General features: G+C 46.6%; 1 protein-coding gene across 5 annotated transcripts in view; it reads right to left on the bottom strand.

The window, feature by feature from the left end:
• Positions 1-17205, bottom strand: part of AGO2 (argonaute RISC catalytic component 2) — a 106462-nt gene that overhangs the window by 39530 nt on the left and 49727 nt on the right. For all 5 annotated transcript variants that reach the window (XM_036830796.1, XM_036830795.1, XM_036830793.1 and 2 more), the window contains exons 2-3: positions 15808-16003; positions 3456-3576 (exon numbers count right to left, since the gene is read on the bottom strand). In XM_036830796.1, the coding sequence (XP_036686691.1) occupies positions 3456-3576; positions 15808-16003 (317 nt within the window). The remainder of the gene's footprint in view (positions 1-3455; positions 3577-15807; positions 16004-17205) is intronic.

Below are 17205 nucleotides of genomic sequence, written 5' to 3'. Positions count from 1 at the left end.
TCCGGGAAGATCCCACATGCCACGGAGCAACTAAGCCTGTGCACTACAACTACTCAGCCTGCGCTCTAGAGCCCGCGAGCCACAACTACTGAGCCCGCAGGTCACAACTACTGAAGCCCGCGTGCCTAGAGTCCGTGCTCCGCAACGAGAGAAGCCACCGCAATGAGAAGGCCGCACACCACAACGAAGAGTAGCCCCTGCTCACCGCAACTAGAGAAAGCCCGCGCACAGCAACGAAGACCCAACGCAGCCAAAAATAAATAAATAAATAAAATTTATTTAAAAAAAAAAAATGCCGCAGGTTCACTGGAGGGACCCTCAGTCCAAAGGCAGCAGGACTGCCTGAGGGGCAAACGAGGCTGAGCAGACCCTCCACCTGTGGGCTCGCCAAGGAGGGGGCCCCAAGGACGGCTCCCTGGCCCCCACCGCCTCCGCCCTCCCCTCCTGCCCCTCCTCAGACCTCCGACCCTCCAAGTGCAGAGGCCTCACCACCCTGCTCAGACTCTGCAGCCCGTCACCCCAGGTCAGCAGTCGTCAGCGGGGCACAGGCAGCCCGGCTCGCGGTCCGGGGCCCGGCGCGGGGGGAGAAGGAGCGCCGGGGACTCTGAAGGCTGGAGCGCCCTGCACGCACGGTCTGCTACCCATGCGAGTGCGCGCCTGGCCTCACGGGACGCCTCCTTCTCAGAAGGAGACGCTCACACCTTCCCTGAATAAACGCAGAGAGGCTGTAGGTCCAGGAAGCTGCAGACCCGATGGCGGAGGGCTGGAGCCAGCACCAAGGACAACAAATGACACACATTCCCATCTGCAACTCACGTCCCGTTCCTGCTGAGGAGGGTCCAGAAGTTAAGCCCCAGCCTGGAGCAGCCCTCACAGCCTCCTCTGTCTCCTGCACGGGGAGGCGGGGGGCTGGCCTGGCGCACCGGGTCTTCCACCGTGGCAGGGCTGGGCTCAAGGTGTGTGTGTGTGTGTGTGTCTGTGTGTGTGTGTGCAGGGCTGGGCTCAAGGGGGGTGTGTGTGTGTGTGTGTGTGTGTGTGTGCAGGGCTGGGCTCAAGGGGTGTGTGTGTGTGTGTGTGTGTGTGTGTGTGCAGGGCTGGGCTCAAGGGGTGTGTGTGTTTGTGTGTGTGTGTGTGCAGGGCTGGGCTCAAGGGGTGTGTGTGTGTGTGTGTGTGTGTGTGTGTGAGAGCAGGAGTAGATCACAACAGCTGCCTTCCCTGAGTAAGGGCCCGGGGCCACATTCTGTGCACAGACCTGGGCCAGAGCCACCTGCGGCCCCCGGGCAGCCACTAGCAGACACAGGGTTACTGGGACATTAAAGGATTTCTTCTCTTACTACAAAAGTGCCCATGACACAAAGAAAAGTACCGTATAGAAAAGACAGCAAACATAAAATGAAAAAAAAAAGGATGACACTTTGCTACAAGATGTGAACATATGGAAATAGAAAAGGTTAACATCTTACATTAGCTCTCAAACGGAAGAGATTAATTTCTGCATCTCACGAATATTTGACAGAACCTTAAAGATGAGTGGAAGGAGGGGTCTGGAATCTGGAGACCCACGCTAACCAAACGCTGTGGCCTTGGCTAGGTCCTCTCAGCTCACCTGAAAAAAGGATGAGGATGGGTGGGACTCAGTTTAAGAGACACTGATGCCCACTGAGTCTTGGCAATACGTACGAAGGGCTGCTGTGGGCATCAGGGCGTCCACACGGACATGGGTCAGGACGACAGATGCGAACGCTTGGACCAGCAACAGCAGCTGTGAGCCTCTGCTAAGTGTGCGCCGTGTCCCACGTGTCCTACGGGCGTCACCAGGAGGGCGGCTTGGAGATGCAGACACCCCGGACCCTGAACCAGAGCCAGCGCTTCACAGAGGCCCCAGGGCTGCAGGAAGCACACTGAAGGCGGAGAAGCTTTTCTTGGGGTGTGTTCACCCATTCAGTTGTCACAAGGACCCTGGGAGGTAGTTTCTATACCATCTCCCCATTTTATAGGAGTGGCAGGTGAGGCAGCTTACCCAAGGTCCCACCACGAGTTAAGGGCGAAGCCAGGCCTCCGATCAGACTTATTATTACCCTAGAGCCCGTGTTAACTTCCACAATGATGTGTCTCAAATTTGAACATCATACACCCTCCCCACCCCTTCTGAAGGAAAAACACTCCTTAGCCCCTCCTAGTATCTAATTATAAATATGTACAGACAAAACTGTGAATAAACTCCTTATGCTTTTCTTTCTTATAGAACTTTAAACAAAAACAAATGTGCAAATTAAACACAAAACTTTGTAACTCATACATTTCAAACGCAGAGCATGTTAATTAGCAAGGGGTGACTGCTCAGCTGACAGGCACCGGGTCCTGGGGCTTCTTCAAGTTCAAAATCCCCCGCAGCCAGGCAAGGGCTGGGCGGAGCGCCACTGTTATCTCCTGGAATCACCGCCAGGCCCTGCGGGGACAGAGCCCTTATCACCACCGGCCTGCCCTCGGCCCTAACTGCTCCTCCTATCTGAGCGTCACACTTCCCAGCCGCTGTGCTGCTGGGAGCTGAAACCACTGGCCCCACTGGCCATTCAGAATGGCAAGAGGAGCTTAGTGGTTTTAAGATCATCATTAAAATGCAAGAGCAAAAACACGTCTGTGGAGAACTTGCAGGTCACGGGGCAGCAGTTTCAGACCCTCTAAGCTCTGAGCTGTTTTCCCTCTTGGGGACCCTGGGGGTAAGAAGCTAATTGTGTAGGTCATTCTTGAAGGGAATCAGCTTCTACAGTCTCGTTGGGATAACTGTTAAATTACTAGTTTGGGGTTTTTTTAAAGTACGGGTAAAAATGATTTCTAAGCCGTCTTCGGTCCTCCTCTCTTATAAACAATAACCATCATCCCAGAGCAGCCCATTGGTTGAAAGATATGCCAAGAAGTAACAGCTTCTGGGCAGAAATTTCACTGCTTTTTAAATAAAACCACGGTAAGGACAAAGACAACAAGGAAAGGCGACACTTTAAAACAACCACTACTCCCAGATTGATTAATTACCATGATCATCACTTCAGATGACTCACTGGCTACGGCTGAATGACTGCTGTGTTTCACCGCCTTTGTCCCACACACACTCACCTGTGCAAACATACTTCTCCGTAGGTCTTTACAGCCCCGCCCTGTCATCCAGGCTCCTGTCTGGTGCTGGTTTGGGACATGTGCATGCACGTGTGTGCTTTACATTTAAAAGTTTAGTGGTTTCAAGAAGTTCTCAACGTCTTTCTCTGCACTTAGACAACTAAACCCTCTGCCACTGAAAACCGCGGCACACGGAAGGCAGTTTCTGTGGATCTCACGATGAAGCACACGACCGATTAGTGGCTCTTTCCTCCTGGGTGAAGCGATTCAGTGTGTGACAAGAGGACAACGGACTTGACTTCTCGCCCGCTGCTCGATCCAACCCACCTCTGTGAGCTCACCTTATCCCTCCCAATCGGAAGGGGCATCGCCGTGTAGAGGTTCTTCCTTCCATCAAACACTGGCTTCCGGTCCCCAAAGATCTGTGCTTTAAAGTGCTGAACCATGTGCTCCACTATTTCCCTGAAACGAGACAGAATTCGAGCAAAACATCAATCAAATCAGCGAAATGGCACACAAGGACGACATTCTTCCGACACTGGTTTTTAAGCAGTTTTATAAGCCCCGTGGCTCCTTTTAATAACGTGACTTTCAACTTCCTTCTATAAGAAATCAAACTAGAACCTTCCATGGGTTTACGCTCACTCATTTAGTGACTCAAGCATGGGAGAACCCCCTCCCCACCCAGCACTGTGCACGCTGCATCCACGGAAGACTAGCTGCCACGTGTGACGTGCACACAGAGCGCCCCCCACCCCGCCGACACCGCGGGCTGGCTCGGCCGGGGCCTCGGGCTCCTGTGGTTCGCGGTACAGCTCGCCCTGGGTACTGCTGCCCTTTCAATCGGGGCTCCGGCACGAAGACCCCGAACGTGCAGTGGAGGTTTGCTACTGTAAGCGACGAAGATTCTGGGGCTGTCTGCTCCTCGGGCGTGAACGGGAGCGGCAGGAACCCGGCGAGCACGAAGCAGCTGTTCCGCTGTGGGGCTCCGAGGACCGAGCAGAGCCGTGGCCCTACCTCGCCCCATTTTGCCCATCTGTCCACGGCTCAGCAGAGAAACACACCGCGACGACCAGGGCCAGCTCAGCTCTCCTGCGGGCCCCGAGGCCCAGGGAAGCGCCAGGCCCACCAACCACCCTCTCTGCACTTCTCTGCTCCAAGGGAGCCCCACCTGGAACATCTCTGTCAGCATGTCACGTCAACTCACCCGACTCTGATAAAGTACAGATAGGAAAAGCTGTGATGCCTGCCTGGTCCCCAAAGGTCCTCGTAAGGGAAACATGCAAAGGATTGATAGCAAACGGACTGTTAGAGGCTCAAAATCTCAGCCATTATCAGGAAACAGCAGCTCATGGGATGTGGTAAAGAGGGAGATGGATTCTGACAGCAGGGAAAGGGGAGGTGGGCAGAGGGGGAGGCACATCTGAGCTCAGCCTTGTTGCCGTAAGGGTATTTCTCTGGGACACAGCCTTGGTCATCTTTCAGGACGCAAGAACCAGAAATTCATTCCATTCTTTTCCTTGAATGAGAAAAGCGGGCCTAAGAAGGGTTTGCTTATTCAAACTGGCTTTGCCCAGCTGACTTTCAACTGTGCTGGTTGCAGGAGGTGGGTCTCTGGGGATCCAGCTAATCCTGCCCCAAACGCCCACTGCTTGGGGAGTCCCTGGGACAGACGGAGCCTCTGCTTTGCTGGCTTCACCAAGAAGGCACCAGGCCTCTGATACCAACCGGGAGATCACAGCCCTAGCAGGTATAAAGCCTCAAGGACAGCTAGTGCAGCTCTGACCTCCAACCCCGCCGCCCCTGACCAGTAGCCAGGGTGCAATCTCACCTGCTGCTTCACACACTACTCTGGGCCACCTTCCTCCACGTTGTCTCCAGACCACTCCTCCCCAAGCTTCAAGGACCCCATCTTCTTGGTCAAGACTTCACGGTCAACTCAAGGTCCAGATGGCTCCACTGGGGAGTCCCACCCACATTCAAAGAACAAATCAGCTAACTGAACTCAAATTTATCATGAACAGAATTAAGAGGGCACATACCCCAGCTTATTTTATGAGGCTAGAAAAACTGTTATCTCAAAACACAACAAGGTGATCATGGGACAATCTCACTTATAAACACAGATGCAGAACAAAATAAGAGAAAGCCCCACCCTCCACTGCTCCTCTCTCCCCCAAGATTGGAGTAGATCAGCCAAACCAATGTGGTCCTTCCTAAAGGGACCAGTAAAGTACATTACAATGAGAAATGGACTTCCCCACAGTTAAGTGTGTAGGTAATAAGGGATAGGGGACAACTAGTTCCAAGTGGCATATACAACTCTTTTATTTGGGAGTTGGAAACACCATAAGAAACAAAACAACCAACTGATATACCATATTCATGGACAGGAATATTCAATTCTGCAAACAAATTCATTCCTTCAATCCCAATGAAAATCCAGAGGGGTTAATTTTTATCTGATGGGATTTAATAAACTAATTCTAAAATGTATTTGGAAATAACAAAGGATAAAGGCTGGTAAGCACACTCTTGAAAAGGTACCTGGTGGACGTAAAAGCTACCATGACAGAGACAGCGTGGTGCTGGAGGAACAGACAAGCAGAACTCAGGAAAGAATCGAGGGCCCAGAAAAAGACCCACGGACATACAGACATTCCATTTATGACAGAAGGAGGAGAAGAGAGAGGACAGAGAATACTTCTCAATACCTTGTGTTGAGGCAACTAGGTATCTAGTATTCAAAGCAATAAATGGAGCCCACGCGACACAAAACGTTTATCTACACTAACACTTACTGCTCTCAGCTGAATTCAACTGTTGGCATGATGACTCCACTTACACACCAAACTATGGGTGGGAGTCACGTCTTACCTAGGAACATCCAGCACCTGGCAGTTTGGCACACCAGGGGCTCAGTAAATATTTGTTCAAACAAGGAGGCTGTTCAGTCATTACCTCTGGAGTCACCCTGATGGACTACGAAGCAATCCTGCTCGGGTGACTAATGGTACACAACCCTGACCACCACATGGACCAAGAGAAAGCATCCTCATTACCCACATGATGTCCCCATGCCTCGATGGCCCACTTGATCACCTTGTATCATCTTTTGCAAAACATAAGTAGGGATCATACTGCTTAACTTTTATGACCTGATAGCAACTAATTCTAAAATGTGAAGGTCCCTTCTCTCTATCAGCCCAGACTGACTCCCAGAGGCTGGCCAGTGCCTTCCTGTCCTTCTCTCTGTGTTTTAACTGTGGTAAAATACAGATAACATAAAATTTGTCATCAGTCATTTTTACATGTACAGTTCAGGGGCATCAAGTACCTCCACATTGTTGCACAATCATTACCACCATCCATGCCCAGAACTACTTATTCCCCAAGAGAAGCTCCGTTCCCATTAAACAGTAACTCTCCCCACCCCCACACCCCTTTCCAGGCCCAAGGACTTTTTTGGACCAGATTCTCCCCAGCGACTGCTGAGAGATGTCTGAGCAGAACCACCTGGGCACATGTCATTCCTCAAGTCCCTGTGTTTAGTTCTTTCTTCATATCAAGTTTGACCACTGGAAAGCAAAGTTCCTGTACTACATCAGTTTGGCTCCCTGGACAAACACCTTTATTGAACCTAATTCTCAAGCTATGATCCTGACCTCACTCAAAAGGCAACAGCCCCCAGATACAATCTGTACACATTCTAGAGACTCATTACGTGCTCAGTATCTTACAGAATGATCCACATATTAAAACGTAGAGTGAAGATGACAATGGCAAACGTGTTGGCACCTACTCTCTGCCAGGCTGCACATGGAACAACTCATTCAGTCCTCACAGTAACCTAGGAGGTCAACACCACCTCCATTTTACACACAAGGACACAGAGGCACAAGCCACACACTGGAGAGTGTCAGTGGCCAGATGTGAAACTGCCTCGTGGTTAACAGGACATGTCTGCTGATCCAGAGAGGCTGAAATGCTCCCTGGCAGCTTGTTTGCCTTGTTACCAAAATTCTGAGAAGTTTCCTCTTTTAAAAAAATGCATTCTTGTAATTTAAAAAACCCCAACAGACAAAAGTCCAAGACCAAATGACTTCACAGATGAATTCTACCAAACATTTAAAGAAAAGTTAAACCTATTCTTTTCAAACTATTCCAGAAAATTGAAGAGGAAGGAGTGCTTTCCGAACTCATCTGATGAGGCCACCATCACCATGATACCAAAACCAGACAAAGACATCACAAAAAAACAGAAAATTATAGGCTGATATCTGATAAACATAGATGCAAAAATCCTCAACAAAATGTAAGCAAATCAAATTCAGTAATACATTAGAAAGATCATACACCATAAAGTGGGATTTGTATCAGAGATGCACGCATGTTTCGATATCTGCAAATCAATCAATGTGATATACCATATTAATGAACTGAAGAATAAAAATCATCATTACCTCAATAAATGCAGAAAAAGCGTTTGATAAAATTCAACATCTATTTATGATTAAAAACTCTCAACAAAGTGGGTATAGAGGAAACATACCTCAACATGACAAAGGCCATAATATGACAAACGGCCAACATCACACTCAATGGTGAACAGCTGAAAGCATTTCCTCTGAGAAGAGAAACAAGAAGACAAGGATGTCCACTCCTGCTACTTTGATACAACATAGTCTTATCTGATTGCCACAGCAATCAGATAAGAAAAAGAAATAAAAGGAATGCAAATTGGAAAGGAAGAAGTAAAACTGTCACTGTTTGCAGATGACATGACACTATATATAGAAAATCTTAATGACGCCACCAAAAACCTATTAGAACTAATACATGAATTAGGTAAAGGGGCAGGATACAAAATTAATATACAGAAATCTATTGCATTTCTATACACTAATAACGAACTATCACAAAGAGAAATTAAGGAAACAATCCCATCAAAAAGAGTAAAATACCTAGGAATAAATCTTACCAAGGAGGTAAAAGACCTGTACTCAGAAAACTATAAGACACTGATGAAAGAAACTGAAGACAACACAAACAGGTGGAAAGACACATTCATGGATTGGAAGAATTAATATTGTTAAAATGACCATACTACCCAAGGCACTCTACAGATTCAGTGCAGTCCCTATCAAAAAACCAATGGCATTTTTCAGAGAACTAGAATAAATAACTCTAAAATTTATATGAAAATGCAAAAGACCCCAAACAGTCAAACAGTCAAAACAATCTTAAGAACAAAGCTGGAGGTATCATGCGCCCTGATTTTCTAACTATACTACAAAGCTACAGTAATCAAAACAGTATGGTACTGGCACAAAAACAGACACACAGATCAGTGGAACAGAATACAGTCCAGAAATAAACCCAACTTACATGATCAATTAATCTATGACAAGGGAGGCAAGAATATACAGTGGGGAAAAGACAGCCTCTTCAATAAACGGTGTTAGGAAAACTGGACAGCTACATGTAAAATAATCAAACTGGACTACTTTTTTTTTTACAAGAATACACTCAAAATGGATTAAAAACTTATATTTAAGACCTGAAACCATAAAACTCCCAGAAGAAAACATAGGCAGTATGCTCTTTGACATCATCTTAGCAGTATTTTTTTGGATCTGTCTCCTTAAGCAAGGGAAACAAAAGCAAAAATAAACAAATGGGACTACTTTCAACTAAAAAACTTTTCACAGCAAAGGAAATTATCAACAAAATGAAAAGGCCACCTACTGAATAGGAGAAGATATTTGCAAACAACATATCTGATAAGGGGTTAACATCCAAAATATACAAAGAACTCATATAACTCAACATCAAAAAACCAAACAACCTGATTAAAAATAGGCAGAGGACCTGAGTAGACATTTTTCCAAAGAAGGTATACAGACGGCCAGACACATGAATAGATGCTCAACATCACTAATCATCAGGGAAATGCAAAACAAAACAATGAGATGTGGAAAAAAAGGGAACCCTTGTGCCCTGCTGAGGGGAATGTAAATTGGTGCAGCCACTATGGAAAACAGTATGGAGGTTCCTCAAAAAGTTAAAAACTACCATACAATCTAACAATTCCACTTCTGGATATTTTTCTGAAGAAAACAAAAACACTAATTAGATAAACAATATAAAAAATACATGCACCCCTATGTTAATGGTGGCATTATTTACAATAGCCAAGATATGGAAGCAAACTAAGTGTTAAGTGTCCACTAATAGATGAATGGATAAAGATGTAGTGTGTGTGTGTGTGTGTGTGTATGTGTGTGTGTATATATATACACACACACACACACACACACACACACACACACACACACATACATTGGAGTATTACTCAACCATAAGAATGAACAAAATCTTGCCATTTTCAACAACATGGATGGACCTAGAAGGTATTATGCTAAGTGAAAGAAGTCAGACAAAGACAAATACTGTATGATTTCACTTAACAAGCGAAAAAACATAACAAAACAGAAAGAGACTCACAGACATAGAGAACAAACAGGTGGTTGCAGGGGGGGATGAGTGAAATAGGTGAGGGAGATTGAGAGGTATACAAACTTCCAGTTATAAAATAAATAAATCACTAAACATTTTTTAATGTATTCTTTTGGTAATTTCTAATTACACAGATTTTTTCATTAATACATTCTCACTGTAAATTTCAAACACGGATAATGCTCCAAGTCCGCCTAGACCACCTCTTTACTTCAATTCTCTTCTCAGAAGCAACCTTATTATTTTTAAACCTATGCACTTATAAATACATAGGTACATTAAAAAAATACAGTGTATTATTTTTTTAAACACACATGGTTCTGGAGCTTGCTGTTTTCCCAGGATGTGTGTTTAACACCTTTCCTTGTCACTATATACAAAGTGGCATCAAGTCTAGAAATAGAAATGTTATTGTATCATGCACTGTAATGTAATATTAACAAACCACACAGTTGTCTATGTTTCCAGACGTGGTATTCATACTGTGAAACTCCATTTCATTGCTGTCCATCGTTTCACAGTACTCCACAGTATGTTTACTTAACCATCCCCATTGGTTGACACAGAAATGACTGCTTTTCTCTCTCGCTTTTCGCCATCACAATATTAGACATCCTTGTACATATCTCTCTTTGGGATAAACACTTAGAAGTAGAACTGGTGGGTCAAAGGTATATGGGGTATCATTTTTATTTACATATATACACAAAACCACCTTCTGAAAAGCCTGGACCGACGTACATTTCCTCCAGCGGCCAGCGCCCGTAAGCAGCAGGCTGCAAGTGACACAGTCATGCTGCCCTGCCCCGCTCTTCCCAAGCACAGCGTGAGCACTTGTGCAGTGCTCTCCTAGGGCCACTCGACAGAGCGCAGGAGGAACAAGAGGGAAAGTGCAGACAAAAGGTGAGGAGCACACCTTCTTCCTTCCAGTAGCCCATCCCGCGCTTCCGAGCACGGCACCGCTAATTCTGACCCATTGGCAAGGTTTCCTAGCGCTGGCCGTAAGGCCCGCACAGCCTAGACCAGCTCTGGGCACTGGCTGTTGTGTGTGACCAACTGCAGCCACGATGATACTGGAGGCATCCTGAGAAGAGGGACCTTGCCTTATACTGAACCCCTCCCACAGAAGCCACTCAGAATGGCGATCGAGACTAAGGGCACACCGGGCCGGGATTCACAATGACTCATCAGAACGTGTGCAGATGGCATTTTTCTCTCAGTCTTGCACGAAGCCTCAGGGTTGAATTTATTAAATATCTACCATGTGCCCTGCACAAAGTTTGGGGAACTCAGAATTAAGACACTGCTTTAACAGAGGCTGCAGTGTGGAAGCAGATGGGGTGTCGAGGACTGTCTGGACAGCGTCAGTGCCAGGGGACAGTCTGCGGCAGGAGCTGCCTGCTCCTCCACCTCCCCTTCCACGCCGCGTCCCCTCTTCCAGCGCCGCTCCGATACTGTCAGTCGCTGCTCTGACTCTCTCTTCCCAGCTAGGGGCAGGAACCATGCCTACCTTGTCCCCCACCGTACGCCCGCCGGCACAGTGCCTACCACACAGCGGAGGTTTCATAAATGTCGGCCGGTTGGTAGCATGGTTGCCGAGAGGGACTAAGTCAAGGTTTTAGCACGTGGGTTTTGCTAGCACAAAAACTTTACTTCCAACATTCTTCTAAGCTATTATGAATGATTACAATTTTGAGATTGGACCTTAGGCCAAAGTCCATCAGAATTAATAGTAAAATGAAGAACCCTGAAGGTTCACACATTTAACTACGCAGCAACTCTCAGGTTGGCTCAAAACGCAGGGGAGCAGCATGGCATGCCAGTATGCGGGCTGGCCTTGCCACAAAATGCAGCTCAACACCCTTAAATATTTCAGGGCTGTTGTTTTTCTTTATATGATGTTCAGCTTGGTGTTGGCTAACCTTGGTTTTCTTTCTAGAAATATGGAAATTTAGTTAAAGTGGGATGAAGTCTTTTCCCATGAATGTGTCTGCTTACCTCATTACGGCTTAGGCTTCTCGCTCTATTTCCCTCTCTCAAACAATTCCTTTGCCTACCTATGCTACTTTACTTTCTTGGAAAGGTTTAAATATAGTATAAAATTAGCCTGGCACTTTAGGTAACTTCAAGATAACTTACTCTTCTGGCTGCCTTTCATGCCCCCCCCCACCTTTTAATATACATACCCTTGCAGATTTTGTAACAACCAAATAAAATTCTAGCAATAAATTGAAAAAAAAATGCAGCTCGAGACCCATCCTTGCTGCTTTCTGTTTCACGAGGCAATTTCTAAACACTGGGTAACTCTAGAACCTTGCAGTCGTAACTACAACAGGACCGTGGGGATAACGGTCAGGTAAAAACATCGCTTTTTAGTCACCATCCACCTTCTTCTGTTGCCAGATGACAAAGCCTTAGTCATGCCTATTTTCATACAAGAAAGCTTCTTGTACACTGTGGTTGATGGCATAATAAGAGCCCACTGCCACCATGCCAATCAAAAGCCCAGAAAATGTGCTTTTTCATGCCTTCATTCCAGCTCTAAGAGTATATCCAAATCAGATTCTCACAGGATTTTGTCCCAAGGAAACTCAAAATCAAACAAGCCCATTCACTGAGCGTCTCAGAGCATATAAGGCGTATTAAAAGATCTCAGAAGACCTTTAGTAAATAAAGCTGTTTCAACCAGTTGTGCCCAAAGTTTTGGTTCACAAACACATTTTTTAGTAAGCACATATTTAAAGGACCTCATATAACTGTCAAGTATTGTTTCTTTGGAGACATGTCTTTTGGGGATAAATACTCAGAAGTAGAATTGGTGGGTCAAAGGGTATATACTATTTTTATTTTAACATATATACCAAGCCACCTTCTAAAAAGTCTGGACCATTGTATATTGGCCACACTGAGTGAATCCAACTGTTTAGTTTTACAAATAAGGGAAATGAACCCCCAAACATTCTTTCTCATACAAAGATTGTGATTAGGAAAAAATTTACAGCAAAGAGCACTTCATAGGGCACCAGCACAAACTGGGTGACCAATCTGACTTATTATCAAACTGCAACTCAGAATTCTGTTTCTGACCATGACAAAGGAAGTAGACTTCTCCTCCTGCCCTAAAAAAAACTAAAGAAACTAGAGAAAACCCGAGAGCTGTTTTTGACATTGGAAAACAGGCAGCTTAGGACTGTGACCACCGAGGGAAGGAGAACAGACATTCACTCCACTGGGAACACTTTCCAAATCACAAAATGGGGAAGGCGCGTGAGAGAGCAGCAGTCTTGCTGTGCTGCGGAGACGGCGGCAGGAGAGGTAGGAATTTGTGGGGGAGGGTACCAGAGAAGATAGCAAAAGCCAGACTCCCTTAACGTGACATACATAATGTTCAACAGACAAAAAATTCACTATGCATGTGAATAAGCAAGGGAAGGTGACGTGTAATCTAAGGGAAAACCTGCCAATAGAAACAGACCCTGAAATGACCCATCTGCTGTAATTAGCAGACACGGGCTGCTATCATAAATATGCTATTACTATAAATACATTCAAAGTCATCAAGAAAAAAGATGGCAGCTATGAATGAACAGATGAGAAATCTCAGCAGAAATGTAAACTATGAAAAAGAACCAGGGCTTCCCTGGTGGCGCAGTGGTTGAGAATCTGCCTGCTAATGCAGGGGACACGGGTTCGAGCCCTGGTCTGGGAAGATCCCACATGCCGCGGAGCGGCTGGGCCCGTGAGCCACAACTACTGAGCCTGCGCGTCTGGAGCCTGTGCCCCGCAACGGGAGGGGCCGCGATAGTGAAAGGCCCGCGCACCGCGATGAAGAGTGGTCCCCGCACCGCGATGAAGAGTGGCCCCCACTTGCCGCAACTAGAGAAAGCCCTCGCACGAACCGAAGACCCAGCACAGCCAAAAATAAATAAATAAATAAAAATAAAAGTACCTATAAAAAAAAATTAAAAAAAAAAAAAAAAAAAAAAAGAAAAAGAACCAAATGCAAATTCTAGAAAAAGTACAATACATAAATGAAAAAAAATTTTGGATAGTTACCACAGAATATTGGATATTACCAAAAAAAGGTCAGCGGGGGTGGGGGGGAAGATAAAGTGATCTTAAAGAGAGATCAATAAAGATTACCCAAACTGAGAAAAGAGGGAGAACAATTTTTTTTAAAAATCACAACCACAAGACAAAATCAAATGGTCTAACATACACATAACTGCAATCCTGGAAGTAGAGGAGGGAATGGGACAGGAAAAAAATTTAAAGAAATGACTGCCAGTATGTCACCCAAATAACATGAAAGATATAAACATTAAGGATCCCAAGAAGGAAAAATACAAAGAAAACCCCACCTAGGCATATCATAGTCAAACTGCTGAAAAGCAAAATTAACTAGAAAGTATTTGAAAGAAAAAAGACAGATACGGGAGAACTACAAACAACAACAACAACAAACAGATTTCATCAGAAACAATGAGGATTAAAAGACGATGTAATAACATCTTTAAGGTGCTAGGGAAAAAACCGTCAATTTAAAATTCTACATCCAGCAAAAATCTTTCAAAAATGAGGAGAAAATAAACATATTTGCAGATTTTTAAAAATGGTGGGAGAATTCATCACTGGCAGGTTTGTACAATGAGAAAGGATAAAAGATATTCTTCAGGCTGAGGGGGAAATGATGCCAGGTATAAACACTGATCAACAGAAAGAAATAAAGAGAACGAGATATGGTTAATATGTGGGTAAACAGACTATTTTCTTTTCTTAATTTCTTTAAAATAACAACATTGTACCATGGGGTTTATAACATATGTAGGAGTAAAACACATGACAACAGTAGCAAAAGGAATTATACTAAAACTATAATTGTTCAAAAAAAAATTTGACAAGTGTTTTTGTAACCTTCAGGAAGTCAAATGTTTCTTAGAACACACAATATAATAACCACTTTCAGGGACTTCCCTGGTGGTGCAGTGGTTAAGAATCCGCCTGCCAATGCAGGGGATACAGGTTCGAGCCCTGGTCCGGGAAGATCCCACGTGCAGTGGAGCAACTAAGCCTGCGTGCCACAAATACTGAGCCTGCGATCTAGAGCCCGTGAGCCATAACTCCTGAAGCCCACGTGCCACAACTACCCGAAGCCCGTGTGCCTACAGCCCGTGCTCCGAAACAAGAGAAGCCACCGCAATGAGAAGCCCGCGCACAGCAAGGAAGAGTAGGCCCCTCTCGCCGCAACTAGAAAAAGCCCACACACAGCAACAAAGACCCAATGCAGCCAAAAATAAATAAACAAACAAACAAACAAATTAAAAAGAAGACAGAAAGTCAAACAACTCATTGGAAAAAAAAAAAAGGAAATCATGCATGAAAAGGTGCTCAACTCATTAGTTATCAAGAAATGAAAATTAAACCACAATAAGAAACCATTACACACTCACCGAAATAGCAAAAATCAAAAAGACTAACCACACCAAGTGCTGACAAGGATGTGGAGCAGCGGGAACTCTCGCTGCCAATGGGAGCGTGAGACGGTACAGGCACGTTGGAAGACTACTTGGCAGTGTCTCATACAGCTAAACCTACTCTACCCTTTGATCCACTCCCAGGTACTTATCTAAGAGAATTGAAAACGTGTGTTCACAAAAGACTTGAACAAGCAGTTCACAGCAGCTTCATTCATAACAGCAAAGCCCAGAGTGCCTAAGCACCTAATGAGAGGATGAGTAAATGAACCATGAAATAACTGTATCGTAACACATTCCTCTGCAACAAAAATGAGAAGCTATTAACACACACAATGGTACAGGTCAAGCTCAAAAACATGCTGAGAGAAGCAGGATGAAGGGGCAGCTCTCAGCTCTCGTGGACCGTGGGCCGTGCGACTCCATTTACACAGGCGGGAAACGAGCCTCCAGGGACGGATCCCAGCACTGCTGGTGGGGGGCGGGGGCACTGGCAACTTTCGGGGGCGATGGGCGTTTGACATTCGTCAAAACTCACCAAGCAGCACACTTACAATGTGTATTTCTTTGTATCTCAATACAAGAACACTTAAAAAAAAAAAAAAAATGCAACAGAAGCTTCCTGGGGGGAAAAGGTCAGAAGGATCTGCTGAGAATCGAAGGGTTGATTCGTTTTAAAATAAAGGACAAAACAGAATACCTGTTAACTCTTCTTGGGCATTTCTCTGGCTTGATATCCAACTCATAATGATAGATGTCAATTTTTGGAATGTCCATTTCAAAGAAGTTGGCCTGTAACTTGATCGTTCTCCCGGAGGTCCCGAAGTCGGGTCTGGGTGGAGGCTTGAAGGCATACCCTTGGACGGGTGGCGGTGGCGGTGGAGGAGGGGCAAGCACTGGAAATGGCAAAGAGAACGCCTGTTACCCAGGGACCACGCTGAGAGGGGCCTGGCGCCTGCCCCGTGCACGCTGCCCTCCCCCCCTCCCTGGACCCCGCCGGCACTGCCATTCCCTCCTTCCCCCCTGCTCCTCCTCCCCTTGAAACTCACCCCCCACCCCACCCGGGGCCACCTCATCACAGAGCCCCCCCAGTGCCAGGCTCAAGGTCCCCCAGAGCGCGGCCCTCCTCGGCCACTCGGCCTCGACACTGCACCTTGCCCTCCTTGCTCAGACTCTTCCCTCCCTGGTCCCCCCTCGCTCGGCTTTTCTCCACCGGCCCTCTTCACTTCTTCTGACAGGCTCACAGTTCCAGCCCTGCACCCACAGTTCAAAGTCCTTCCCCCAGGCCTGCGTCTCCATCGATGAGGCTGCGGTCTACTCCACTGTCAAGACCCTTCCCACACATTCTTCACGGCCAACTGCTCAACAATGCTCACCACTTTACCCGCTTTTCTCTCTAACGCCTCTTTTCCTATCCATCTCTCTCCGCCTCAGCTCGGGTTCCCATTTCATCCTAGTGGGGGCTCGGCTTCCAGACCCCTCACCCACTTTCCACACATTCTGATCTCACCCCGGCCAGATACCTTGGTGGCGCCCCAGCACGCAGCCCCGACATTTAGGCACTCACGTCTCGGCCTTATCTTCTGCAGCTCTAAGGACCCTCCCCACCAAGAACCAGCCTCACACTTCAGAGCCCTGCACATACCAGCTCCCGCCCAAGAATCCCGAAGAACCCATTCATTCACTCCTGTAGCCCTCGTGTGTCCAGCTCACTTTGCTCGCGTTTCCAGCACGAGGCTGCCGCGCCGTGCACTGTCCTCACGCTTGGCCCTCCGCCTGGCGAGCTGGACCACGAGCAGCTTGCGGGTCAAGGTCTGCGGGAGCGCCTGACGCTCAGGAGCCCGGAGCCTATCCGTTCACACGTGGGAAAGCCCAAGCTCCCGCAGGCAAAGGAAGGTTGCCAAAGTCGCCCACCAAGTGTCCTCTGCCACGGACCACCGAAGTCACGAAGGAAGGTGTTTGCAACATCAAGAGTCAAGAACGCAGAGCCTCCCAACACCGACACTCACACCCAGACCTTGGCACTGCGCCCCTGAGTACCACGTCCTACACCACAGCCCCTCTTCCAGGGACTTCCGACGGCTGTGCTTGGGTCAAC

This window comes from Balaenoptera musculus, chromosome 17 (genome assembly GCF_009873245.2).
Source record: "Balaenoptera musculus isolate JJ_BM4_2016_0621 chromosome 17, mBalMus1.pri.v3, whole genome shotgun sequence".
In the NCBI taxonomy this organism is placed as follows: Eukaryota; Metazoa; Chordata; class Mammalia; order Artiodactyla; family Balaenopteridae; genus Balaenoptera; species Balaenoptera musculus.
This window is presented reverse-complemented; position numbering and strand designations above follow the sequence as displayed.